Below are 27,370 nucleotides of genomic sequence, written 5' to 3' on the forward strand. Positions count from 1 at the left end.
GGCTTAGGAAAGAACAAAGGTAAATATAACACCTGGTTTAAATGAAACTGAGAAACCATTCTATGACCACATACATTTTTTTTTGTCTAGTCACTTTTTCTTTAGAGAATTGCATATAAGGAGGCTCTGCCATCAGAGCGTGCAACTATCACACTCTCCTTGAGGATATTATCACTACCAGAAATGCAGTTTTCTGACACAAAAGTGGAAAGGGACAAGAGGCTCGAACAGATGTCCCATTAAGGCCTGACAGAGGAACTGGCTCTCAGAGCGGAGGATATAGATGAAGGAGTCCTGTTAAGAATCTTGCTCCCATGGCATTGGAGAAGACAGATCCCCCCGAATGGGGGGATTAAATGCAGATATTTCTGCCAGATACACTTTAAATGAACTAAATGCAAGCCCCAACAACTGCAGGTGCAGCAAGTACTCTAAAATGTCCTCGATAGAGGCCAGTGGCGGTTGGATTCAGTGGACTAATAACCACACTGAAAATAGTTTCCAATTCACTCAATAGGCCAGACTGAGAGGGTTCCCCCCACTGTTAAGGAAGACTCATGGGATAGCCACCAAACACTACTCTTCCCTCCTTGTCCAACCATGCAGTAGCCACACCATAAGATGCAGGGAGCTGAGCGCAGGATGCAAGGTGTGGCGTTGGTTCTGAATGAGTAAGTTGGGATGGGAGGCTGCATTGACAGCATGAGAAGGTTGGAGAAAAAGCACTGTTTTGGCCACAATGGGAAAATGAGAATGAGCTCGGCCCAATCTGCCGTGAGCTTGAGGATGACCAGAGGGATGACTGGCATCAGGGGAAAGGCATACAGTGGAGGTGACTTGCAGCTGAGGTGAAAAGCATGACAGGGAGCCTAGACTAAGCCTTTGAGGGCAGAACAGACATTTCCTGTTGTCCCTTGTAGCAAACAGGTCAATTGTCAGGATGCTCCAAGTTGTGAAGATGACCTGGAGGACATTTGCCTTCAGGGACCCCTCATGATTCAGGAAAAAATATCTGCTAAAGTGGTCCACGAGATGATTCCGAACTCTGGGCAAGTGATTGGCTATCAGAGTAATGTTCTCCTTGATGCAGAACTGCCACAGGCTGATCTCCTTTAGACAGAGGAATCTGGTGTCTGCTCCCCCTTGTTTGTTCACGTAGTACACCGTGGTGGTATTGTTGGCAAGTATGTGAGCCACTGAGTCTCTGATACAGTCACAAAATGTGAGACAGATGTTCTAAATGGCCCAAAGCTCCTGCGCATTGATATGGAGCGAGGCCTCCAGCTCTGACCACAGTCCCTGTGCTTTTCCTTGGCACAGTTGCCAGAGAATGGCTCCTCCGTTTCTTTGGAGAGGCGCCGGCTCTGGAATGCGACGCGGCAGCATTTTTGGAAGCCAAAGGCAATCTTCGACCTGACGAGAGCCCTGGTATCAAAGCAGGCGCTGCTTCAGTGACGGTCTGGAGCCCCTTGGGTCTGTTTTGTGAACAATCTGCAGATTGCACAACAGTCTTTCACGGGGGCCTGGCTGAGACAGAGCACGCACTGCCCATGGGAACCACTGTTGAAGATCACTCCCCCACATGAAGGATAATGTTTAAACCATGAGGGCATCACCAAGGAAAACTAAACTAACACTAATCTAACTAAAGGTACTACTAACTATATACAACAACACAAAACTACACTAGAGAGGTTGTTAGGTTAAGACCACACAGAGCCCCAACTCCAGACACAGGGGAGGGGTAAGAAGGAACTGTGGCAGGGTTGGGCTACAGCCATGAGGCATGGGCACCGCTCCTTTATGGGTATGGATAGGCAAATTTCTCCAGCTCCGGTGCCCTGGGTGCGCAGACACGTAAGTGGAATGCGCAGCTACATCTACTCAAAGAAGAAAACCCAACACTGAGGAGAAGAGAAAGAAGCCTGAAAGCAGCATTTCAGAGAATGGTCCCTGTGAGTATTTTCCTCAAAAAAATAGCTTCAAAGATGAATGCTGAGAACACATGAGGTAAAGTAAAAAGAAGGTCTCCCTATTTCCCAAAAAGCATCACAGATGTTTAAAAATGAAAATGGTGAATCGCTGCATTCTGTTTATCCCCCGGAGACAGATTTTTCAGTGGTTTGCTAGATGGGTGAGACATCTGGGATATCTTCTTATAGAACTGAACTGTCCTGGATAATAGGAAAAGTCAACCCTTTAGTAAGAATTAACCAATACAGATTGAGAAATTAGAAAAATGTAATTTATCACTGGAAAATATGTTTAATTATGGAGTTACTGGTTGCTTGCTGAAAATACAACACAGCAGACTCACTTTCACCTCTTTGTGCGATGGTGGTATCATTAGATATAAATCAATAATTAATGAAAAAATAATCATCATTTTCTGGAGATCAAATGCAAAGCAACAAGAAAGAGGAGAAACATTCCATGCTGTTTAAAAGGAATATACTACTGTTTCCTCTAAACTAACACCATACAAAGAAACAAACACACAGGTTTTAAAGTTAAAATTTTTAATAAATGTATTTATAGCAGGCATAAATATTTGCATTGTGTGATTATATTGTCAGATTGCAAACTATACAAGATTTAGCAATCATATAAAGATATGTGAACACTGTATTTATAAAAATCATCATTTAACATTAGCAGACTAATTTCTTAGGAAAACTGCATGTTTACAGTTCAAGCTCAAGAACTTGGATGGACCAGACTGTAACACTTAATTTACCAGCAGCCCTGCTGATCAGTGCCTACCCTTCCCTCCCCGCACCTCCCGATCAGGTGTTTTGTGGCGTACAGGAGGCTCTGGGGGGGAGTGGAGGGGGCAGGAAGGGGTGCAGCGGGGGCAGGGCCTGTGGCAGAGCCAGGGGTTGAGCAGTGAGCACCCACCTGCACATTGGAAAGTTGGCACCTGTAGTCGGTGCCTATACAAGGAGCCACATATTAACTTCTGAAGAGCCACAGGTTGGCCACCGCTGGCATAAAGAATAGAAAAAACTACAATCCATTTAAACAGGAGCTTGAGCACAGCTATACATAGTCTTTGAAGATCTAGTTTAAGAATTGGGCATCGGAAATGGAGAAAATTTTGAAGTACTCTAGGAACTTATTAGGTGATCAGGATGAAGACAGGATTTGCACAAAATTATTTTATTGGCAGAGTACATCAGGAAAACAAAAGTTGGTGATAATCAAACCCATCAAACAAAAGAAAGCTCCAAACAGAGAGGAATGATTTCAAAATAAGAGAACAAAAAGGCTCTACAAATGAGTATGTACAAAGAAGGCATGAGTTGTGAGAGAGGCCAAAAGCAGAAATTCGAGGAGCGGATTTGTAGCAAATATAGGAAGAAAGAGTAAGATGGTATTCAAGAGAGGATCATGATAAGGCTCTTGATCCAGTTGTATTGTATAAGTTTAGAAGTAGTAGTGGTAAAAAGCAGGGATTGAGAAAGTTTGTATTATCTGGTATTCACCTAAGACATTACCAACAATCAAACAAGGCAATATATTCACTATTATTTTGGTGTGAATGTAACTTGAATAAATACTCTTGGTGCATGTTTCATGTTTTCTCTACTATGAAGGGTATACATGAGAGGAGTAACAAGCAATCATTGTCATAGTTTGGAACTTGTTTATATTCTTTTGATTCAATTTACATTCAATATAGCAAAGAATAGAATGTTCTGGGGGAAATTACAATAATATTACAATATATTTTGTAACCAGCTGAAAGGTTAAACAACACAGCAGGAAAGACTTGGTATAAATGAAATGAATTGTAGTTTGGCAAGCCATTTACTTTAGCTTTTACAACAAAGCAACATTTTGGATAGCTCAGACAGCACCAGCAATTTCAGGAGGATTAAATTCCCTAACTATGCACATTCCAAACAGTGGTTTGGAAATAACATCTTGGCAGCAGATACTACATGCATCAGACCTTCCATAGTCTTCAAAATCTGGAGTAGACAATATGTTCATATACCACTGTGCAGTTCCCCTTCACCTTTTATGTCCACTAATCTACAGATTTTATTTTTCAAGTCATCCTCATATATTACTATCCACACATCATAACAGCAAATTGAAAAAAAAACAAACCAATATGACATCACAGCAGGCGTTTCTTTACTGAAGTCCAGCTGCCACTTACATTTATTCCAACTGGATATTAAACTTTTTTTTAAAATCGTTTCATTAGGTGAGTAAAGGCAAATGTGAATGAAGCCAATATTACTTGTTAAATTATTTTAATATGAACATGATTTTTATATAAAATTTGATTAGTTCAGCAGTCTTCTAGAATTTATTAGTTTGCTTTGCATGCAATACTATGTAACCCGAGGAATACTACTGTATTAAGCAGTACTCTTAAAACCTCAGGATATGCTTCATTATGCAAGTTTTCCAACTCCACTCACATAGTTAAAATAAGGTCTGACTACTCACAGCATTATTCCAAAGATTTATTTGTTTCTCCTCTCCCCAGATCATCACTTCCTTTGGTAAACTGACCTGTTCTTTTTTTATGAATACCAGTATGTGTGTCATGAAGCTTTTGCTAAATCTGAGTGGCATATAAAAGAGTTTACACTAAAAGTGATATTACTATATTTTAAATTTATCATGAACTGTTCATTTATATAAAAAATAAAGGAAACAATTCCATTATATTTATCAATAAAAAGCCCTTCTAAAATTAAATATCTAAGTTAGACATTTCTGGTCAGCAGTCATTCTGAATTTTCTTCAAGCTGTAGGAGAAGTCTAAGTTCATTTGAATTTCAATATAACATAGTGACTGACATCTATGTAAAAACTGATGGGAGAACTTAGAGTTTGAGTATTTGATAATCACCTCAAGATGTGCTCCATCTAAAATCACACAGATTATTCTCAATCTCAGTTTCTGTAGCAGATGTGAAAGAATCAGACATAAGACAACTTCATGTTTATACTGTATTTGTAAGGAATCAGGTATCTAGATTTAGGTGTCTGTAATTTCATAAGTAAAAAACCCAGCAAGCCAAAAATTGGTAGAATTTTTTTTTTTAATCACCAGACTATTTTACCTGACTGACTGATCACTCAATTAAAATTTGACTATGATTATATATCATACAGGCAGAACGAAGCTATTACAAACTCTCCTCTTTTTTTTTTTTTTTTGGGGGGGGGGGGGCTGATAATCAAGCAGTTTCACATGTTAAACAGCAATTAAAATGCAATAGCCAGAACTGTGCATTCCATGTTCTCTGTGTCTTGGAGCTTCTCCAGTGATTACAACATTGGATGACTTTCTCTCACTTCTTCCAGTTTAGAAAGGATCCACTGTGGGAGTTAAGGAAAAAAAAAGTTCCCTTAGTAAAAACTATGCCATGCAGAAGAAAATTTGGCTGGGATGGCCAGACATGTCACCACTTAATACCTGGTCCTAATCAAATCTTAACATTATGCAAAGTTCAAAATCTACAATAGTATTTCTCTGTCTTTCCTGTCTTAATCCTGTCTTTTGAAGTTCAAATTTCAATCTCCCACATGAGAACATATGGGACTACTGCTAAGACATCTGGCTAGGCCAAGATTCCAATTTCTTAATCTGCAGTTAGGGTTGCCACCTGTCTGGTTTTTACCTGGACAGTCCAGTTTTTGGCTTCTGTGTCCAGGTGCCATATATTAACAATAATATTTTAGAAAAGTAATAATCATCAGTGTGTTGCACATATCCTGGAAAGACATTATTATTCATTTATATTATCCAAGCATTCTAGGCAAGTCACAGAACAGAGAATGACATGGTTCCTGCCACCGAACAATTATAATTAAATTTTAGAGGTGACAAAAAGAATGAGGATGACAAAGAGTTGGCAGAGGGTGGAACCAGCAAAACTGAATCTTGCTGCAATATGATCATATGGTAAGTCAGTTTAGGCACAAACATGTTGTTGGTTCTGTTAAGGTTTTTTTTAACTATGTATTTAAAATTAGGAAAATAAATATACTAGTAAGTCAATGAACACAGTACAGAGAAATTAGTTTTCAGAAGGGATTTAAATAAGAGGATATTGGCATGGCAGATCGGAGTGGGAATGGCATTCCCTGTATCATGATGAGTATGAAAAAAAGGAGATGAAAGTCTCCTGGAAGAAAGAAACCAACAGTGTATCAAGGCTGATAAGAGGCCAGGTTTGATAAATAAATAGGACTGGAGTTATGTGCTGCTCTGTGCCTCAGTTTCCCCATCTGTAAATTGCGGACAATCAAATTCAGAGGCCATAAGGCATCATTGTGATAATCTAGTCTGACTTTCCGTATGACATAGACCATAGACCTTCCCCAAAATAATTCTTAGAGCCTACATTTTAGAAAAAACATCCAGTCTTGATTTAAAAATTATCACTGACGGAGAATCCACCATGACCCTGGGTAACTGGTTCCAAAGGTTAACTACTCTCACTGTTAAAAATTTACATCTTTTTTCCAGTCTGAATTTGGCTAGCTTCAACTTCCAGCCCCTGGACTGTGTTACACAGTTCTATGTTATGAAGAACCCATTTATTAAATATTTGTTCCCCATGTAGGTAACTTAACCAACCCCCTTTTTACTTAAATAGATTGAGCTCCTAAGGTTTATCACTATAAGGAAAGTTTTCTAATCCTTTAATCATTTCTCATGGCTCTTCTCTGAACCCTCTCTAATTTTTCAACAGCCTTCATGAATTGTGGACACAGCATTCCAGCAACAGTCGTGCCTTACTGGCCTTTTTTGTAAAGTGCTTTCAGGTCCACTGATGAAAAGTACTATCTAAGACCTAGTTATTACCATGATGTAGGCCCTTAAAGGTGAGACTAAGTATTTTAAATTTAATGCAAGAGAGAAGATGAAAAGTGAGATTAAAGTCAATAGGTGACGTGGTCAGACTGATGGGCTAGGAAGATCTAGCCGGTTTTACTTAATTTTAGGATGGCAAGTATTGAGAAATAGCTCTAATGTAGGATATTAGAAAAGAAATGAACAAACAAAATTCTGGTTAATTTAACTGTGTGTGTGAAAGAGGTTATTTACCAGTAACTTGTTCTTTGGGAACTGCCTCTGTGCATCCATACTTGTGGAATCTGATGCCCTAGCACAGAGCTGCAGTGTCTACTGGGGAAACACATAAGAAATCTTGTGTGAAAGTGATGTTTCTCCCCTACTGTATATAGGGGAATGCGTGCGCGCGCGCACACACACACACACACACACACACCCCCACCCACCCCCCACTCAGTTTCTTCTCCCTAACCACAGAGTCCTGATGTTATATAGAACTCTAAGGTAGAGGTAGTGGGGGTGGTGGTGCTGTGGTAACATGAATACACAAAGGCAACTCCCAAAGAAGAACAGTTACTGGCAAGTAACTTCTCTTTCTTAAAGGGAGTCTGTGTACTCCCACTTGTGGGAGTTTACAAGCAGTGCCTCACTTGGAGGATAGTAAGCAAGGATTTTTAAGATAAATATGAACTGTGGCACTGCCTCATATCCCAGACTGGGCATCAGAGTGTGATACTAAATCTAGTGAGTAGTGTTGGGTACAAGTCTGCACTGACTTCCAAGTTTCTGCTTTGTATATCTATCTTAGGGGAACTTTGTATATCTATCTTAGGGGATGGTCTGGTGGCTTTCATGAAGTGGGTCTTTAAAGCAGATAGTACTGGTTTCCCAAGTAAGATGTAACACATTAGACAGCAGATTGTCCTCCACAGTGGAAAGTGGAGTGTCTCTGAGTTGGGGTGAAGAATCCTCCCTTACTTTTGAGACAGCTGCTCTGGAAACAAAGGCAGCTGTAGGAGATCAGGGCTGAGGAGGCCACCCTAGGGCTATTAGTATGTTTGTTCTGCTCAAAGTGATCAGGGAGGAATAATGTCACCTAGAGTGAGCATCTTGAACTTGAATGTTCATATGTAAAATTGGGCAGTTTTACCATCCTGCAAAGTTGAGATGTCACATTTTTTCCCCATCCCAGATCAGTATGAAAAGTCACAATCTCAAATTTTCATAAACCAATAATTTAAAAAAAAAATTCAGATCAGACCAAAATGTTTAAATAATTTTGAAATGTTTCATTTAGATTTTTGTAATTTTTCAGTGCACATTAACTAAAATTTCAAAATAAGACCTTTTGAATAAAAAAAAGAGAATTTTTTATAAAAATGTCAAAATGGGACGTTATGATGACAAACTTGTTTCCAAAAATGGTTTTCAAATGGAGAGAGATCTGTTAAAATCCTCTTTAAATTTTATATTAAATCAATCAACATTTTCTGATGAAAAAATATTTCTTTGGAAAACTCCTGGCCAACTCTATTCTTGTTTAAGTCTATGTGACTTCATGTGCAGCTTTCAACCCACACTATCAAAACTGCTGTTGAAGGCCAGTGTGGAGGGCTACAAGGACATGCATTGAGGAATACTGCTCCTATACTGCAGAAGTCAGTTAGGAAATGGCTGATATTATCTCTGGGACTGCATCCCTTGGTGTTGTGAGGGAGCCTGTCTTGGAGACAGAATGCTAGGTAGGAAGACCTCATATAACTCAAGGAAAAGACACGTGTAAATTTCAGGGTGTGGGCAGCAGCCTTAGTGGCCCTCGGATGTTCTCAAGGGCCTCATCACTGAAGAATTATGTATCAAAAGCAGGGGATCTGACATAGTTTCCAGCAGAAGAGTATGTGCCATTCTCCTCAATCATTCCTGAAACTGTCTCTGTCAGGAGGTTAAACTGATGAAGCCACCTGATCTTCTGATCAGGTACCATCTGTCTGTTCCTCCAAAGGGAACTTTTATGGTTCTCATGAAGAAGTCTCATCAAATATAGGGAGATCTTACGGAACTGAGGGATCTGGTGCAAGTATGTGACAGCAAGGAAGGCTGCATTGGTGTTGGGTGAGGTACAGGTGCTTGGGAGGGTACACTGGAGCTGGCCTTGTAGTCTCCAGAGGGCTTTCATGGAGTTGTATATTTAGGGTAACATGAGGAGCTAAAGAGGGCCCTTCCCTTTCCATGATGTCTGGATCTGAGATGAGAAGATGACCAGGGTCTCAAGGCAGAGTCAGAAACCCTATAGACTCATCTTTTAATGGGGTCAAAGATACCCTGAAGCGGTTTCAGGTGAAATTTGGAGAAGTTGGTGAAGGCACAGAGCCAAGCAGCAGAAATGCATGAGGTGGGATAGTGAGTAGCTTCAGTGGTGGATCCCAGGCAGGTATGGAGACTTCAAAGGTGTTATCAGGATCTGAACTGGTGAGAAGTCCAAGTTGGTTGTTGCCACGATGTGTGGCTCTGGAGGAGTGGGGAGAAAAGGTGACCATGGTGCCACTTCTGTGTTCAGAGGCCCTCCTGGGTTGGAGCGTACAAGGAAGAAGAGGGCTGGCATTTCCTTTTTCTGTTGTTTTTACCTCTCTTGTGAGGAGATGTTTCCTCTTCTCCTTTGTTTTACCCTAACAGATATCTGCATTGACTTGTGATGCCAAGGCAGAGGCATCGGCACCAGAGGATAGTTCTGAAGTTGGTTCTGAGGGCACTGGTGCCAAATGAGGAGTACACACAGAAATGGCCGCTTTCTATGTTTTGTGAAGGCCACTGAGGACTGACTTAGCAGTGCCTGTTCCGTCTGTGGTGTTGCTTTTGATTTAGCCAGTGCTGGTGGTGCCAAATAAGGGATTATTCCCAATACAAGACCTAAGATCTGGTCTTGGGCCTAAGACAGATGGTGAAGCTGAGGCTGGAGCAGCACAACGTATCTTGAGCCCTGTGTAAGAGCACCTCAGCACAGAGGGTCAGTCCCTAGCACCTTGGAGGCTGTAGGAATTGAGATGTCAACTGAGCCTAGAGCCCCAAGCATCTCTCCCTTCTAGTATGGGGAGCGGAGCACTTCGGGGTGGACTCTGGGGCAGAGATGGAGACCTAAGCCCCGCACCTGGAGCTTCAACTCCAGCATCAACTCCAGCATTTGTGTCCCTGCAGAGGGGCAAGGCGTGACCCCTGCTGGTGGCCTTGGGGGAGAGGCCGCTGCTTTACCCCCCCGCAATCACCTCCCAGGAGGCTGTGGCCACAAGAAAAGTCCCTGGTGGATGCATTTGAGAAACACTCTATACTCTACACAAACTAACCACAAGAAAAATAATAAGCTAAACTGAGAGAAGACCTAGCCTAGGGATATGAAAGTGAGTTCTGTTCACTGTCTGTGGTGGGAGCGAAGAATTAAGGCAAACACACATAGTGACGACAAAAAGCTTATGTGAGATCACTCATGCACTCAATGAACATGGCTTTTTTTACAGCTCGACACTAGGAGCACCCTATCTCACAAGTGTGAATACAAAGAAGCACTAAAAAATTAATCTTACCAGTATTTCAAATCTGACCTGCAAACCTTCTCTTCCACGTGTGTCTTGAACAAATATTGCTATTTAAACCAAACTAGGAGAATGGTTCTGTGATGCAAATAAATGCCCTCTAGGAACCAGGATGAATCCTCCAGTCTAATTTTCACTTTTCACCAAAGCTACACTGCATTTTGATTTCTATCATTGAAAGACTAATACACTGAAACCCAGTATTTTAAAAAAAGAAAAGGAGGACTTTTGGCACCTTAGAGACTAACCAATTTATTTGAGCATGAGCTTTCGTGAGCTACAGCTCACTTCATCGGATGCATACTGTGGAAATTGCAGAAGACATTATATACACAGACACCATGAAACAATACCTCCTCCCACCCCACTCTCCTGCTGGTAATAGCTTATCTAAAGTGATCATCAAGTTGGGCCATTTCCAGCACAAATCCAGGTTTTCTCACCCTCCGCCCCCCCACAGACAAACTCACTCTCTTGCTGGTAATAGCCCATCCAAAGTGACCACTGTCTTCACAATGTGTATGATAATCAAGGTGGGCCATTTCCTGCAGAAATCCAGGTTCTCTCACCCCCTCACCCCCCTCCAAAAACCACACACACTAATTCACTCTCCTGCTGGTAATAGCCTATCCAAAGTGACCACTCTCCTTACAACCTGCATGATAATCAAGGTGGGCCATTTCCAGCACAAATCCAGGTTTTCTCACTCCCCCACCCCCATACACACACAAACTCACTCTCCTGCTGGTAATAGCTCATCCGAAGTGACCACTCCCCCTACAATGTGCATGATAATCAAGGTGGGCCATTTCCAGCACAAATCCAGGTTCTCTCACACCCCCCCCCCCACAAACTCACTCTCCTGCTGGCAACAGCTCATCCAAACTGACCACTTTCCCCACACTGTGCATGACAATCAAGGTGGGCCACTTCCAGCATAAATCCAAGTTTAACCAGAACGTCTGGGGGGGGGGGGGGAGGAAAAAACAAGGGGAAATAGGCTACCTTGCATAATGACTTAGCCACTCCCAGTCTCTACAGCAGACTGGACTTCTACATAGAGTGCTTCCGCCGACGTGCACGGGCTGAAATTGTGGAAAAGCAGCATCACTTGCCCCATAACCTCAGCCGTGCGGAACACAATGCCATCCACAGCCTCAGAAACAACTCTGACATCATAATCAAAAAGGCTGACAAAGGAGGTGCTGTTGTCATCATGAATAGGTCGGAATAGGAACAAGAGGCTGCTCGGCAGCTCTCCAACACCACTTTCTACAAGCCATTACCCTATGATCCCACTGAGAGTTACCAAAAGCAACTACAGCATTTGCTCAAGAAACTTCCTGAAAAAGCACAAGATCAAATCCGCACAGACACACCCCTGGAACCCCGACCTGGGATATTCTATCTACTACCCAAGATCCATAAACCTGGAAATCCTGGGCGCCCCATCATCTCAGGCACTGGCACCCTGACAGCAGGATTGTCTGGCTATGTAGACTCCCTCCTCAGGCCCTATGCTACCAGCACTCCCAGCTACCTTCGAGATACCACTGACTTCCTGAGGAAACTACAATCCATCGGTGATCTTCCTGATAACACCATCCTGACCTCAATGGATGTAGAAGCCCTCTACACCAACATTCCCCACAAAGATGGACTACAAGCCGTCAAGAACACTATCCCCGATAATGTCACGGCTAACCTGGTGGCTGAACTTTGTGACTTTGTCCTTACCCATAACTATTTTACATTTGGGGACAATGTATACCTTCAGATCAGCGGCACTGCTATGGGTACCCGCATGGCCCCACAGTAGGCCAACATTTTTATGGCTGATTTAGAACAACGCTTCCTCAGCTCTCGTCCCCTAACGCCCCTACTCTACTTGCGCTATATTGATGACATCTTCACCATCTGGACCCATGGAAAAGAAGCCCTTGAGGAATTCCACCATGATTTCAACAATTTCCATCCCACCATCAACCTCAGCCTGGTCCAGTCCACACAAGAGATCCACTTCCTGGACACTACAGTGCTAATAAACGATGGTCACATCAACACCACCCTATACCGGAAACCTACTGACCGCTATTCCTACCTACATGCCTCCAGCTTTCACCCTGACCACACCACACGATCCATCGTCTACAGCCAAGCTCTGCGATACAACCGCATTTGCTCCAACCCCTCAGACAGAGACAAACACCTACAAGATCTCTATCAAGCATTCTTACAACTACAATACCCACCTGCGGAAGTGAAGAAACAGATTGATAGAGCCAGAAGAGTTCCCAGAAGTCACCTACTACAGGACAGGCCTAACAAAGAAAATAACAGAACGCCACTAGCCGTCACCTTCAGCCCCCAACTAAAACCCCTCCAACGCATTATTAAGGATCTACAACCTATACTGAAGGATGACCCAACACTCTCACAAATCTTGGGAGACAGGCCAGTCCTTGCCTACAGACAACCCCCCAACCTGAAGCAAATACTCACCAACAACCACATACCACACAACAGAACCACTAACCCAGGAACTTATCCTTGCAACAAAGCCCGTTGCCAACTGTGCCCACATATCTATTCAGGGGACACCATCACAGGGCCTAATAACATCAGCCACACTATCAGAGGCTCATTCACCTGCACATCCACCAATGTGATATATGCCATCATGTGCCAGCAATGCCCCTCTGCCATGTACATTGGTCAAACTGGACAGTCTCTACGTAAAAGAATAAATGGACACAAATCAGATGTCAAGAATTATAACATTCATAAACCAGTCGGAGAACACTTCAATCTCTCTGGTCACGCAATCAGAGACATGAAGGTCGCTATCTTACAACAAAAAAACTTCAAATCCAGAGTCCAGCGAGAAACTGCTGAATTGGAATTCATTTGCAAATTGGATACTATTAATTTAGGCTTAAATAGAGACTGGGAGTGGCTAAATCATTATGCAAGGTAGCCTATTTCCCCTTGTTTTTTCCTCCCCCCCCAGACGTTCTGGTTAAACTTGGATTTATGCTGGAAGTGGCCCACCTTGATTGTCATGCACAGTGTGGGGAGAGTGGTCAGTTTGGATGAGCTATTGCCAGCAGGAGAGTGAGTTTGTGTGTGGGGGCGGGGGGGTGAAAAAACCTGGATTTGTGCTGGAAATGGCCCACCTTGATTATCATGCAGGTTGTAAGGAGAGTGGTCACTTTGGATAGGCTATTACCAGCAGGAGAGTGAATTAGTGTGTGTGGTTTTTGGAGGGGGGTGAGGGGGTGAGAGAACCTGGATTTCTGCAGGAAATGGCCCACCTTGATTATCATACACATTGTGAAGACAGTGGTCACTTTGGATGGGCTATTACCAGCAAGAGAGTGAGTTTGTCTGTGGGGGGGCGGAGGGTGAGAAAACCTGGATTTGTGCTGGAAATGGCCCAACTTGATGATCACTTTAGATAAGCTATTACCAGCAGGAGAGTGGGGTGGGAGGAGGTATTGTTTCATGGTGTCTGTGTATATAATGTCTTCTGCAATTTCCACAGTATGCATCCGATGAAGTGAGCTGTAGCTCACGAAAGCTCATGCTCAAATAAATTGGTTAGTCTCTAAGGTGCCAAAAGTCTTCCTTTTCTTTTTGCGAATACAGACTAACACGGCTGTTACTCTGAAACCAGTATTTTAAGTGGCTCTGCTATATTACTCGTTGCTTACCACTCACACAGTCAAATCAATAGTCTTACATCAAATTAAGTCTTACATGGGCCTAAGCAAGGAGATATTTTGCATTAGATCTGTGCATTTTTGAAAACGAAATACTCACTAGTTTATTGTTGGTTTCTGTTTGTTTAGTGGCCATGAAGAATTATTGAATTGTGCCCAAATAAAGGAGTTTCATTGCAAATGTGATCCCCAAAGAAGTTTACTGTAAAAACTACTATAAGTAATCGTGTGTAACGATCTGTAAAGGAGCTTTTTATTTTATGTGCTGAAATACTGTAATTCATTGCACAATACATTTTAAAAAAACAATTAAAAAAACAACCCTACAAATTTTCTACCCCTGCCCACTAAGACTTCAACTATTTAAGAAAATTTCACATTTCAAAATATTAATTATAACTGGAGGAATGTCACGATTGATAAGTTAATATTTGCAAAAGACTTTGATATGTGTTATACGAATGCTAAATATTATTTGTAGGATGTATTTATAAGTGGAAAACCAACTTACTTTTCACAAAATAAGTTTACTCTCCAAAATGAGTAACAGCACTTATTTAATCATCTGCCCTGAGAAAACACAGAAGCTGAACCTGCAGTCCTCAGGGTAGTTCCCCTCAATAAACACTAAGTATGGAACATTTCATCCTTACCATGTCAATGCTCCCATGACGTCAGGCTTTTTAACAAAAGTATAGTACTGTATTACTATAATTTAAATAGCAGTGGCTGGTATTTACCTTGGCATCTTCTGGAGTCCTAAAATTAATTATTTTTCCAAACTCTTTGGCATGAAATACGGACTTAACTCGTTCCTACAAAACAAGCAATTTTAAGTTAAGATATGACCTCAATTTTTCTGAAGTTAATGAATGTATAATGCTTTTATACTCTGATTTGCTCTACAAAAGTGACCTTCAAAGTGCAGTCTACATAATGAACTGATTTTTAATCAAAAATCTTACTTTACAACATATCACTCTGTTTAATACACTGTAGATCACTTTAAACATTTATATCTATAAAATAATCTAGTCTACCTGGGAAAAGCGGGTTAATAAAAGCGAAATGTGATGTGCTAAATGTTCTGTGCAATAATGGTCTGAAGTAAACTACGCGAGAACCTATGTGTACTGCGGCTAAATTTAACTGTTTCTTCACAGTTCTCTCATGTATGTACACAATTTTTCATGTACAGAATCACTTCGTTAGTGAATTCCATTTTAGGATCAATCCCTCTTCCTGGTTGCTGCTCCCTTTAGGAGCATAGTCCATGGAGAGGACATTACACTCTCTTTAGGAGCATAGTCCATGGAGAGGACATTACATTACCCTTATTGTCAGACACTCAGCTGAATAAAGAAGGTTTTCCTGAGTCCAAATCTTCTCCCAAATTTCACTCCTCTAAGAAAGAGGATACCAGACCCTTTGCCAAGTAACTCTTGTGCCAGGGGCTTTAGGGAGGGTATTTGGACTTACCCAGATAAAACCCTGATCTGGGAAGACAGCGCTTCCTGTTGTGTCCCAGGAGTTGAAGAGTAGAGACTCTCTCTTACTAGTGTCTCCAGAGGAGTGTTAGCGTGTGTAGAAGGGGGATGTAGGACCCCCAAGAAGCTCTCAAGACTCTACGCGTATGTCTACACTGCAATATAAGATGAAGCTTAGATTCAGGCTTGAGCCCAAAACCCCCTTCCATCTACACACAAATCTCTGAGACTCGGACTCAGACCTCGGGTTCTAGAACCCTGCAGTGGTGGAGGGTTTGAGCCAGAGTCAAGCCAGGACCTATTGCTTTACAGTGTAGATACAGCCTCCCACCCACCTCTGACTCCGGCCCTGGGAGTCCACCAAAAGTATCCTATACTACCATAATCTTTCTTTGTCCTCTCTAACCCAAGAATCTTCAATCAACTCCAGGAAAACAGATGTGGTCAGCTGCCTTGAGTCTCTGTAACCCTGAGCTCATATTGCAGTGTAGACATATCCTAAGCCTCTTTCCTCTGGCTGACTGTGCATCTGTAATTCTTGAGAGGGTATCTTGACAGATATGGCTGGTTCTACTGCACTGAGAGCTAGGGCAGCAAATACAGAAAAAAAGATCTGCAGGTGATCTGTTTAGGGTACAATCCTACCTGGGAAAATGTATGTTTATTTATTTATTTTAATAAACATTTTCCCCAGAGGAGAAAAGTGTCTGGGTGGAAGGTTAAAAAAAGGTGAATGGGGAGAAGGAAACTCCCCTTGTTATCACCCAACATTGACTTTAAAAACCAGGAACTGAAAAATTAAATTGGGAAAGTTGAGTTGTCATTCTGATCCACTTGCTAGAGGAAAGTTAGTTTGGGATATGATCAAGCCCTCACAGACAAGTCTGAGCTGCCTCCTGTAAATGTGTCAAAAGAAAAAAAATTAAGTGGTACTTTCACATTTCATTCTACTACTAGCCAGGCATCTACCCTACCTTGGCTTCAATGCGTAATCTTCTTCCATCAACAATGAATGGCTCTTTGGTAAACTCATCGTAAGTGTACTGCCACTCACATGTCAGCTGTCCAAATGTTCCTTTTGTCACAAACAAAATACCACTAGAAAGAGTAAAATATAATAAACAGTTCAAAAATGAAAGCAGAAAATAAAACAGGGTATGAAATACTTCCTAATTTCTTTGGTGCGGGGAGGGGAACTAAATGTTAGGTACAGTGAAGTTGTCTTATTATTTCAGATAGTTTTCCACAAGCTACATGCAACAACCACATAGCACAACTTTTGAAAAGACACATACGGACACTCAGGAAAGTTAATCCAAATTAACTTTTAAAATGCATTAGTTAAATTACATTAAACCCCTTTCTGGATACTGTTATTCAAAATTAAAATGGTCTTAATTCGGTTTAGCATAATTTACTTTGGAGGTGAATTAAGGTAAAACAAATTAAGGCTACTTTAATTCTGACCAATAGCATCCACATAGGGGTTTAATGTGGTTTAACTAATGCACTGCAAATTCAGACCTTTAGTTAATTCGGATTAATTTTCCTGGATATCCCAGTGTAGACAATGCCTACATTCTGCAGGTTCCTGTGCTTATTTACAATAGCATCTATCAGCATCTTTCTTTTAAGCCAAAGCAGCTACTCTATTTCTAACCTGATATTCTCAGAGGAAAAATAGTCCCCAGACAGAAAAACTGATTTATGTTCCACTATTAAATATGTTTGAGTCTTAGAGGAAATTCCATTCCTTTATTACTGAGTATCTTTACTTAGATTCCAGTCCTGCAATGTGCTTTACACAGGTGGATCCCTGAGTCCATATAGAATCCCACTGACTTCATCCTGACTAAATATTCAGTTTATCTGTCTCAGTTAGAGAAAACATGAAAGCAAGTTAGTCATCCTTGGATTATAGAAGCTACACACATGAGGCATAGGATAATATATTCTTTGCCAAACTGGCAATGAAAGAGTCATAGATAACAGGATGCCAGATGCACTTTTTCCTCCATTTTATATATATATATACACACATATACGTACATACATATATACATTTTCTACACATATATGTTCACATGTGTGGATATATGGAGATTTTGTGTGTTTTTTATATATATATATAAATATAAAACACACAAAATCTCCATATATCCACACGTGTGAACATATATGTATAATGTATATCTCCATATATCCACATGTGTAAACACCTACTTAACAAAACGATAAAAAATAGTTGTTTCTCTAAAATAATTATCACTCCAACACTTTGGTGGTACATTTTAAACTATTTACTATTCAAAGAGAAAAGCCTCTACCTTTTTGTTATCATTAACAAATCTGTATTATTGACCATGGCATGTGTAATATATCTGAGTTGTGCAAATCTTCCATTTTCAATTTTCTAGAAGAAAAAGAGAAAAGTGTTATAGCATCCCATAAAATACATTAATTCATTTATTTATTTCTTGCTTATATCTCAATTTCTAATCTGAATAAAAACAGCTTACTATAACTGAACACAACATTGTACCTTCTATCCAATAAAGAGCTACCTACCCCCAAAAAAATCAGAATACAACCAAAATTTTTGTGACATTTTGCATTTGCCATGAAGATATGATCTTTAGACACAAGAGCTTTAGACAACTGTATGTGAAATTGATTTCTGTTAATACAGATGGGCAAATAAATGATCCATTGGGATCAGCCCTGTCCAAAGCTGGCTGCATCATCAAGGTCTTGATTCCAAAACAGCTATACAGAAAAATTTTGAACTCAAATTTTCCCATACTTACAGTGCACTGCAATATAATTAAAATGTATATGAAAAAATAAATGGATTCCCAACATAACTATGGTATGACTCTTGGACTCTTTAAATTAGAATCAACCTGATTACCATGAACACATTAGAATCACTATCACTGGTAACAGAACTGAATTCAACTCCATACAAGAATTCCAGACACAGGATCAGATTAACTTCAGGACACTTCTTTGGTACTGGAAATCACATGATGGGCAGCATGCTTCTGCATTCTCTGTGCATTTTCCAAAACATACATACATACTCATTTCATAGATTCATAGATACTTAGGTCAGAAGGGACCATTATAATCATCTAGTCTGACCTCCTGCACAACACAGGCCACAGAATTTCACCCACCACTCCTGCAAAAAACCTCACACCTCTATCTGTGCTATTGAAGTCCTCAAATCGTAGTTTAAAGACTTCAAGGAGCAGAGAATCCTCCAGCAAGTGACCCGTGCCCCATGCTACAGAGGAGGGCGAAAAACCTACAGGGCCTCTTTCAATCTGCCCTGAAGGAAAATTCCTTCCCGACCCCAAATATGGCGATCAGCTAAACCCTGAGCATATGGGCAACATTCATCAGCCAGATACTACAGAAAATTCTTTCCTGGGTAACTCAGATCCCACCCCATCGAATATCCCATCACAGGCCATTGGGCCCATTTACCAATAATATTTAATTACCAAACCATGTTATCCCATCATACCATAAACTTATCGAGTTTAATCATGTACAGTAGTTTGTGAATAAAGTAGCTGAATCTTCTTACTGTTCATGAGAGAATTGTATTTAAAATGGTGAATCCATGATATCAGACTCTACAGTTTTAAATGCTAAGGCTCTGTAAACTTAGTACAACTTGGCAGCTTCTGGAAGCCTGAATTTCAGAGGAATGAACAACTATATAAAAATGTAAAACAGGTTTCTCCTTCAGCTTCAACTCTGGCACAGCTCCTCTGCTTGCAGTGACGATGTTCCAAAAGTATTCTGCTTAGCCTAAGAAATTTGTTCTAATTTGGATCCTGTGTTGCTGGGAAATAAGGACAAGAGCTGTTTACTTTCTCTTTTTTCCATTAGAGCGCACACAAACATCCCCTTTGTATTACTGGGTTTTTTTAAAATGGAAAATAGAACAGATAACCAAAAAATAGTCCTTGAAATACTGTAGACCTAAAAGTTTCCAAAATCATTTCTAAGATTCAGAGGTCAAGTCCCCTCTCAAGTTAAAAGAATAGAGCCAAGTGGCGACTATTGATCACCACTTGAAACCATTGTTAATATAATAAAAACAAATTAGGAAGTCCTACAGTGAGACTGGAGATTTCTATTATAAGCAAACTGCAGCGAAAACCACTTGACCTAACAGATTTTAAAAATTATGTTTTCCTTTGTATACAGTAATTTAACAACTGGGATATTACCCAATATAAAATGTTTTATGTTTACAGACAAAATTCATGCAATGTGATGACAAGGAGAAAAATACATATGGACAATATACAATTCTATGCACAAGAAACATTTAGAAGTTTCCATTAACTTACCAGTTATTACATTGGTTTAGAATTTTAGTGACTAATACATTTATTATAAAAATCACACCAGAAAAATGAAAAGATGTTCTCCAAAATAAAAAAAAATGCCTTCATTAACATTTGCTTATCCTTGTCAAGGTCTTAAGTTTATACCAGGTATTATTTTATTCAACAATCGTCCATAGCTACACCTAAGGACTGGACAAAGGAAACATTTAAAATATAATTTAAATTAAAGAATTGAAAACTGAGCACACTCAGTCAACAACTCTTCAAATCCTGTGGTGAAATCCGGGCTCACTGAAGTCAATGGCAAAACTCACACTGATTTTAATAGGGACAGGATTTCATCCTTACCGTTTTTCTAATAAAACTAAATTATTCCTTCATAAAGATTTGAATCTTACATACTTTAGTTATCTACAGTACAGTTTCATTATATATTTCTAAAAAAAAGCCTTGGCCATGTTGGTCAAAGAAACCGTTCTATAAACTTGTTAGAAACAAGAGACTTTAAACACATTTCTGAGTGAGCTTGGCCTATATCCTAATGTGGGTGGATTACTGAAGAAAGAGGGCAGAGGATTTTTCACGTGCATTTGGGCATTGACTTCTTTTAGGAAAAAATGAGTATTTTTTAAACACGCGTTTACTGACACATTAAAATCCCTATGTAAACAAAGTAGTTACAGCGTTAACACATTAGTTTGCTGAGGTAAACTCTATGGGGGACTGTAAGGTTTACCTCAACCAGCTAACATGTTAAATGTACATCTTTTTATCTAATGTGGACGTAGTTGTTGGTCTTTCCACTAAGGTTATGTCTACACTACAAAGACAGGTTGACTTATGTTAGGTTGACTTACAGCCACCACAGTAATTATCCTCCTTCTGTCGGTGGTGCACGTCCTCACCAGGAGCGCTTCCACCTACTGAAGAGGGGCAATGTGGGGGACTGACAGCCAGAGCTCTGAGCTCCATGCTGCTCCCCACCAGAAGCCCAGCTGCCCCCTAGGGGGCTTCTCGCCTCCATGCTCCTAGCTGGGAGTGGGGGAAAAGCCCGGGCTTCTTGCATCCGGTGGGGAGATCTGGACTAGGAGTCCAGCACGGAGCCAGGACCCCAGGGGGCAGCAGGTCTCCTAGCAGGGAGCCCGGGAGGCAGCCCGAGTCAGGAGCCTGGGAGGCAGCCAAGCTTGGAGCGGAGACGGGGGCAGCAGCAGAGCTGTGAAATTGAGAATTATGACAGCCAATAGCTGATGTAAGGAATGCAGTATCTACAGAGACACTGTCATCCTAACTACACTGACATAAGCCCTATGCCTCTCGTTTTATGTGAGCATAGCAGGGGAGTTACATCAGCTGAGTTTTGTCAACAAAACAAAACTGTAGTGTAGACAAGGCATAAGACTGTCATAATTGGACAATCAGTACCTACTAAGGTGATGATTTGTGTGACATGGATGCCTATCCACTGGAAACTGAACTGAGGCAACCAATTTGTTTCACAGAGTAGATCAAAAAGCCATCAGAAGATGTCAACTTATCTCCACTGACCCCACTTAAAATTAAACCATTGCCTCAAACGCTTCATTATCAATCTTCCTCTTCCAGTTGGTAGGGGTTTTTTTTTTTGTTTTTGTTTTTTTTAAAAGAGTACTGACACAGATACATCAAAAGCAACATCACTTTACATTGAAACCTATTTTTGGTAAAGGAACAGAAAATATGTAGGAAACAATCTATACTTGAAGAGGATAGATGAGATAACAGCTATTGGTCTTTTCCATTTCTATCTTTATGCCTAGTATCTTATAATTTCACTTACTTTTACAAAACTGCTGTGATTAACAATTTATTGGTGAGAATGCCATATTTAAATATGTGGGGAGGTTTAACTTCCAATACCTACATGCATATATGTATTAAGAACAAGAAAGGGACATTACAACATTTAAAAAAAATCCTAATTTACCATTTTGATTCAAACTACATATGAGAGATTCTATGGGTGCATGTTAGAGTAAAGTATTAACAGAGGAAGGCTCCTGAAATAAATTGAACTGTACCTATTGAGTGATGTAACAAATATTTATTTAAAGGTGTGTTCTGCATTATACAGCTATAAATAGTTTGGAGGACGATTGTATCCCAGAACACCATGATAAAGTAAAACTCTTAGTGGTGGAAAGATAAGAACTCTCAATGATTGTTTCTTTAAAGCTGTGAAACAAACACTGAAGAAACATTTGCTAATGTGAAAGAAACTTTCTGTAGCTCCGAGTCTGATACTATTCAATATTTTCATTAATGACATGAAGAATGAAGTGGAGAGTATGCTTATAAAATTTGCAGATGACAGCAGGCCTGGAGCAGTTGCAAGCACTTTGGAGGACAGAATTAGAATTCAAACCAACCCTGACACATTGGAAAATTGGTCAGAAATCAACAAGATGAAATTCAATAAAGACAAGTATAAAGAACTATAGTTAGGAAGGAAAAATCAAATGAACAGCTACAAAATGTGGAATAAAGGGCAAGGTGGTTGTACTGCTGAAAAGGATCTGAGGGTTACACATCACAAATTGAATGAGAGTCACCAATGTGATACAGTTGCGCAAAAAAAAAAGCTAATATTCTGGGGCTCATTAACAGAAGTGTCATATGTAAGACACAATTGTCCCATTCTACTTGGCATTGGTGAAGTCTCAGCTGGAGTACTGTGTCCAATTTTTGGGGGGAAACACTTTAGGAAAGATGTGGATAGACTAGAGAGAGTCCAGAGGAGAGCAACAAAAATGATAAAATGTTTACAGTACTATGAGGAAAGGTTAAAATGTACTTGGCACATTTAGTTTTGAGACAAGAAGACTGAGGAGGGACCTGATATCAGTCTTCAAAGATGTTAAGAGCTACTATAAAGAGGATGTGATCAATTGTTCTCCATCTCCACTGAAGGTAGGCTTAATCTGCAGCATGGAAATTTAGTTTAGATGTCAGGACATTTTTTTTTCTAACTGTAAAGTGTAGTTAAGTTCTGCAATAGGCTTTCAAGGGAGGTTGTGGAATTTCCATCACTGGAGTGCAGGGGACTGGACTAGATGACCTCTTCAGGTCCCTTTCAGTCCTATGATTCTATGACATATGAGCTTCTCCGAGGCAGTACAGGCAGCACTGGTGGTTGTTGCTGACTGAAAAAGAGTGGGGGCAAGAGATTTAATTCTTAAAACCCAGGAGCCTGGGCATAATCTAAGTCCTGCTCTGAGAGTCTGGGGGATCCCCTGGGGTGAAGATTCTAACTAACTACTTATCTAACTACAAAAACTACTAACAGTAACTTTTAAATATTTACAGGAAAGAACACTGAAGAGAATCAGTTTCGGACACCAGAGGAGTTCAACTCAGGTAATGCGTAGCAAGAAGGAATGGGAGAGGCGTTGGTCTGCACTGCCTCTTATACTTTAGGTATAGAGGACAAGGAACCAACTGTGCAGGAGCAGACCAATGGACATTACTTGCTAGAATTCTCTTCTCAGGCACATGGAGTACATAGTGGAATACACACAGACCAGCACTCGAAGAACCAGCCGATTTGAGCAAATGTTTCACTGATTAGATGTAAAAGGAGGACAAAAATTATCTGTGAAACTGGACCCCCAAAACAAGTATCTGTAAAAATTGAAGCACAGGTCTACCTCCTACTCTGTGCAGCTTATTCTTACTAGCAGTACAGATTACCCCTGCATACGAAGTTCCTGGCATATATGGTACCCTTGATGGGTAATGGGGGAGATATACACACAGACACTCTTTTGGAGAGCGTGGAGCTTCTCATAGTTCTGAAAGTAGGAGATGGAGTAAGAACAGAGGCAGCAAAACTGCACTTTACCATCTCTCCACAATGTAGGGATTGGCATCTGGCAATTGCCAACAGTATGGGTGATGCCCACTCAGAACTGGCCCACATACATTTGAACAATTTAAGGGCCATCTTAATTAGGTGAGACAAAATGGGGGCGGGGGAGGATGCAAGAACCAGAAAACTGCTAGAGATTAAATAGCAATTGTGAATCTGTTAGGCCACACTTCTTTGCACTCAGCTAACCAGCCATGCTAGCTGAACATACTGAAAAATATACTACCTGACAATCTTCTCAGTTTCTCTCCGCATTCATCACTAATGGGTAATGCCTTCCACTTGCAGAATTTGGAAGTGGTCCAGTGTTGTTGCTGGAGACTCCAGAACTAAGCCCAGTCTTCAGCTCAGACCACCAGAAGAGTTCTTCCAAAACTGCAGAAATACCCCACCAACAGATTATTAGCATTAAGATAACTTGGTATCCTAATTATCTTAAGGTTATTTATATATATATATGTCCGAGTCTCCCTTTAGAGAAAAAATTCAATTGTAAAAAATTGTATTCTGGTCATTTACCAACTACTAGGGTGGGCTGAATGAGGAGAGAAGTTGGTAACAGAAAGAAAATTACTAGGTAAGAAATTTATCATTCTGCTGCACAGCTTTCCCTCCTCATACATCACGAATGGGAAATAGCAAGCAATGAATCACAGAAGTAGGAGAGAGGATGAACAGAGTCTTTATTTTTTTTTATTATTATTATTATTATTATTATTATAGTAGAACAACAGGCAAAGAGAAGTTCACCCAACAAAGCAAGAGCTTTGTAATTTAACATTACTTGGGACCTCATCCAATAATACCTTCTTACCTACTTTGCAAATCTCCCTCGAGGCTCAAACTTTTTCCATATAATACCACCAAGGATCTTCTAGAGGGAGACTTGATTCTTCCTTTGTGAATAGTTTCCGAGATATGCAGCATGCTAAGTGGTGCAGGATTTTAACATATTACCTGCAGCAATGTTGAGGCCCTAAATGCCCTGGCATTTTGGATGGAATGAGATGAACGGAGTACAGTTGATGTGTGTACTCAATATGCTTGAGATATATTTTTACAGTGCGAGGAATGCCAATTTATACCACAACATTCCAAACGGGGTGCTAGTGATTGGAACAAAATAATGGGAGAACCATTTCCCAGGAATTGTGAAAAGAATTTACATCGAACAGAAAGGTTTCTGGGGCTGTAAGAACAACATTTTATACATAACAATAGTAATTTGGTTCTTGTATGGATACAGAAACCAATTCTATACCCCATCTTTCAGAGGGAATACCAACTAGAAAGGCCTGCAACAGACTTGTTTAATCTGTCATTCTGAATAATCCTGAAACTTGAGGATACTCAGATGGGAAGTCTGATGTGCCTGCCTACAGTATGGTGCTAGGGCTGTTACCACCTCTTGTAAGGTGCTTGATTGTAGGACTCCAAGCAACCATTCTGTAAAAATTCTAGTGTAGCACAGATCACTAGTTATTACTACTATTTGTATTGGATAGCATCTAGAGGTCAAGGCCCTACTGTGCAGGATACTATACAAATAAAGAGTCAGTCTGTGTCCCAGAGAGTTTCTATTCTCCCCTTACACCAGAAATAATTTTGACCATACCAATGAATGGAATTTCCTGATTCAGTTCTGTTTGACTATTAAAAAGTACTGATCGATGAGGCTAAAAGAGAAACCCTGCTGAACTACACACCTCTCTTCTGATGCCCAGACTGTTAACTGTAGGTTATCCAGGTCTGGATGAAGAAGACTACCCTGCTTCAAGAAGTCTGGTGCTTTCTTCAGGTGGAATGGAGGTTCTATGGCTGTCTATCAAGTCTGAAGCGCATCCTGGGCCAACAGGGGACTAGGAGGATGACGTTGGCTCTCTCTTTTCCATGTCCTTTGTGTGAACTATCTTAGAACCAGCAGATTCTTCTGAGCCCAGGGATCGATTTCCATTTTCAAAAAGAAGTTTGACCTCTGGGTATAGACCTTCCAAAACCAGGAAGTAACAGTCATGTTTCAATCATAAACCCCCAGTGGGAAGCAGGAGGCAAATTCTCCTGTGATTACCACGTATCTACCCACTACATGGTTTCTTGAGCCTTCTTCTGAAGTAACTGGTTCTGGCAACTATCAGACAGGATACTGGACTTGATGGACCACTGGGTCTAAATCTGTGTGGCCAAGTTTGTGTGTGTTTGTTCAGATGTGCCACTGACAGGGCTCTTGAAGTGAACTAAAAGGATGTATACTCAGAGATTTTGGAAACACATCTTCCAGATATTCTATTGCAGTTGGCAAGTTATGAGAGGGTTTGTATCTTTGGACAGGGTACTGATTGGCATATTGTCCATGAACAGATATAAATTCATAACTTGCGATATGAGTCTTGCTGTGATTAACAGCCATTTCTGAGGACTCTGGGTGCAGAGGGTAGATCAACATTAAGAGTTTTGTACAAGAATTATGAGCTCTCATACACAAATGCTCCTTTTGTCTTTGTCATGGTGAGAATTTTGTTAGCTTGGGAAGAAAATATATATATATATATATATATATAGAGAGAGAGAGAGAGAGAGAGAGGTTTTCTTGGGAGCTTCTTCTCCAGAATTTTAACTCTGAATGGGGAACAGTCCCTTCTTGAATAGTCTTGGTGTTGACTATGCTGGCTTTGATAGTGAGGGTAGAGACCTCTCTGCTAATTCAGTTACTCCACTGATTTTTCTGTTTCCCTGAACAGTTCCTCATCTGTTAATTTGCATGCCCAAGATATCTGTTTAGGATGACCCTATTGCTAACATGACTTCTTTATAGCTACTGAATTAGGAACCATTGCTCTTGTGACAGGTCACATCAAGTGATTTGACCAGAATAGAATCAAAAGCCCCTCATTCCAAATCTTTGTCTGAATGGTTACAGCTGAGGTATTAAAATTGCTGTGCAGTATGTCTTCACTCTTGTTCTCCATGGGGTCTTTTGGAAGAAAGTCACACTTTCAGAATGGAACTGTGTCTTCCGCTGGTGGGAATCCTGCTGCAACAACCTCAGGTTCACAGAACTTATGAAATTCCTTTATGTTTAACTTTTTTTTTGGATGGTGTGTTTGTGGTACTTCCCCTGGCTGTGTATGGGGAGAAGTAGCATGCTATATATCCTGGTGTGGGAACCCATCAACTGGTACAGATATCCTGATTTTGGGAAAAAGCCTGCTACACCTCCCCAAGCACCTGAAAGGATGCCTGCCTGCTCTCCCAGGCTGGCGAGCTCCACTTTCAGACTGACTTAGTATCACTCAGAGCTTTACTGAGTAAAGCAGGGATCATTTTTAACACGGAAAGGCATTTCTCACTAGCCTCCCTGTATTCCCATTATAGTGCAGCTGTCAAGGACATGAAATACTCATGCGCCTCCCTTCTGATCAGTGTGTGGAATGCTTGTGATGCTTTAATGTAAGCTAGCCAATGGAAAGTGGGAAG

General features: G+C 40.6%; 1 protein-coding gene across 3 annotated transcripts in view; it reads right to left on the minus strand.

The window, feature by feature from the left end:
* Positions 1-5,193: 5,193 nt before the first annotated feature.
* The window catches only part of VPS13A (vacuolar protein sorting 13 homolog A), a 277,386-nt gene continuing 255,209 nt past the window's right edge, over positions 5,194-27,370 (minus strand). For all 3 annotated transcript variants that reach the window (XM_074953217.1, XM_074953216.1, XM_074953215.1), the window contains 4 exons: positions 17,950-18,035; positions 16,597-16,720; positions 14,876-14,950; positions 5,194-5,346 (listed from right to left, as the gene is read on the minus strand). In XM_074953217.1, coding sequence (XP_074809318.1) covers positions 5,296-5,346; positions 14,876-14,950; positions 16,597-16,720; positions 17,950-18,035 — 336 coding nt within the window. In that variant the 3' untranslated portion in view covers positions 5,194-5,295. The remainder of the gene's footprint in view (positions 5,347-14,875; positions 14,951-16,596; positions 16,721-17,949; positions 18,036-27,370) is intronic.

Source organism: Natator depressus, chromosome 5 (genome assembly GCF_965152275.1).
Source record: "Natator depressus isolate rNatDep1 chromosome 5, rNatDep2.hap1, whole genome shotgun sequence".
In the NCBI taxonomy this organism is placed as follows: domain Eukaryota; kingdom Metazoa; phylum Chordata; order Testudines; family Cheloniidae; genus Natator; species Natator depressus.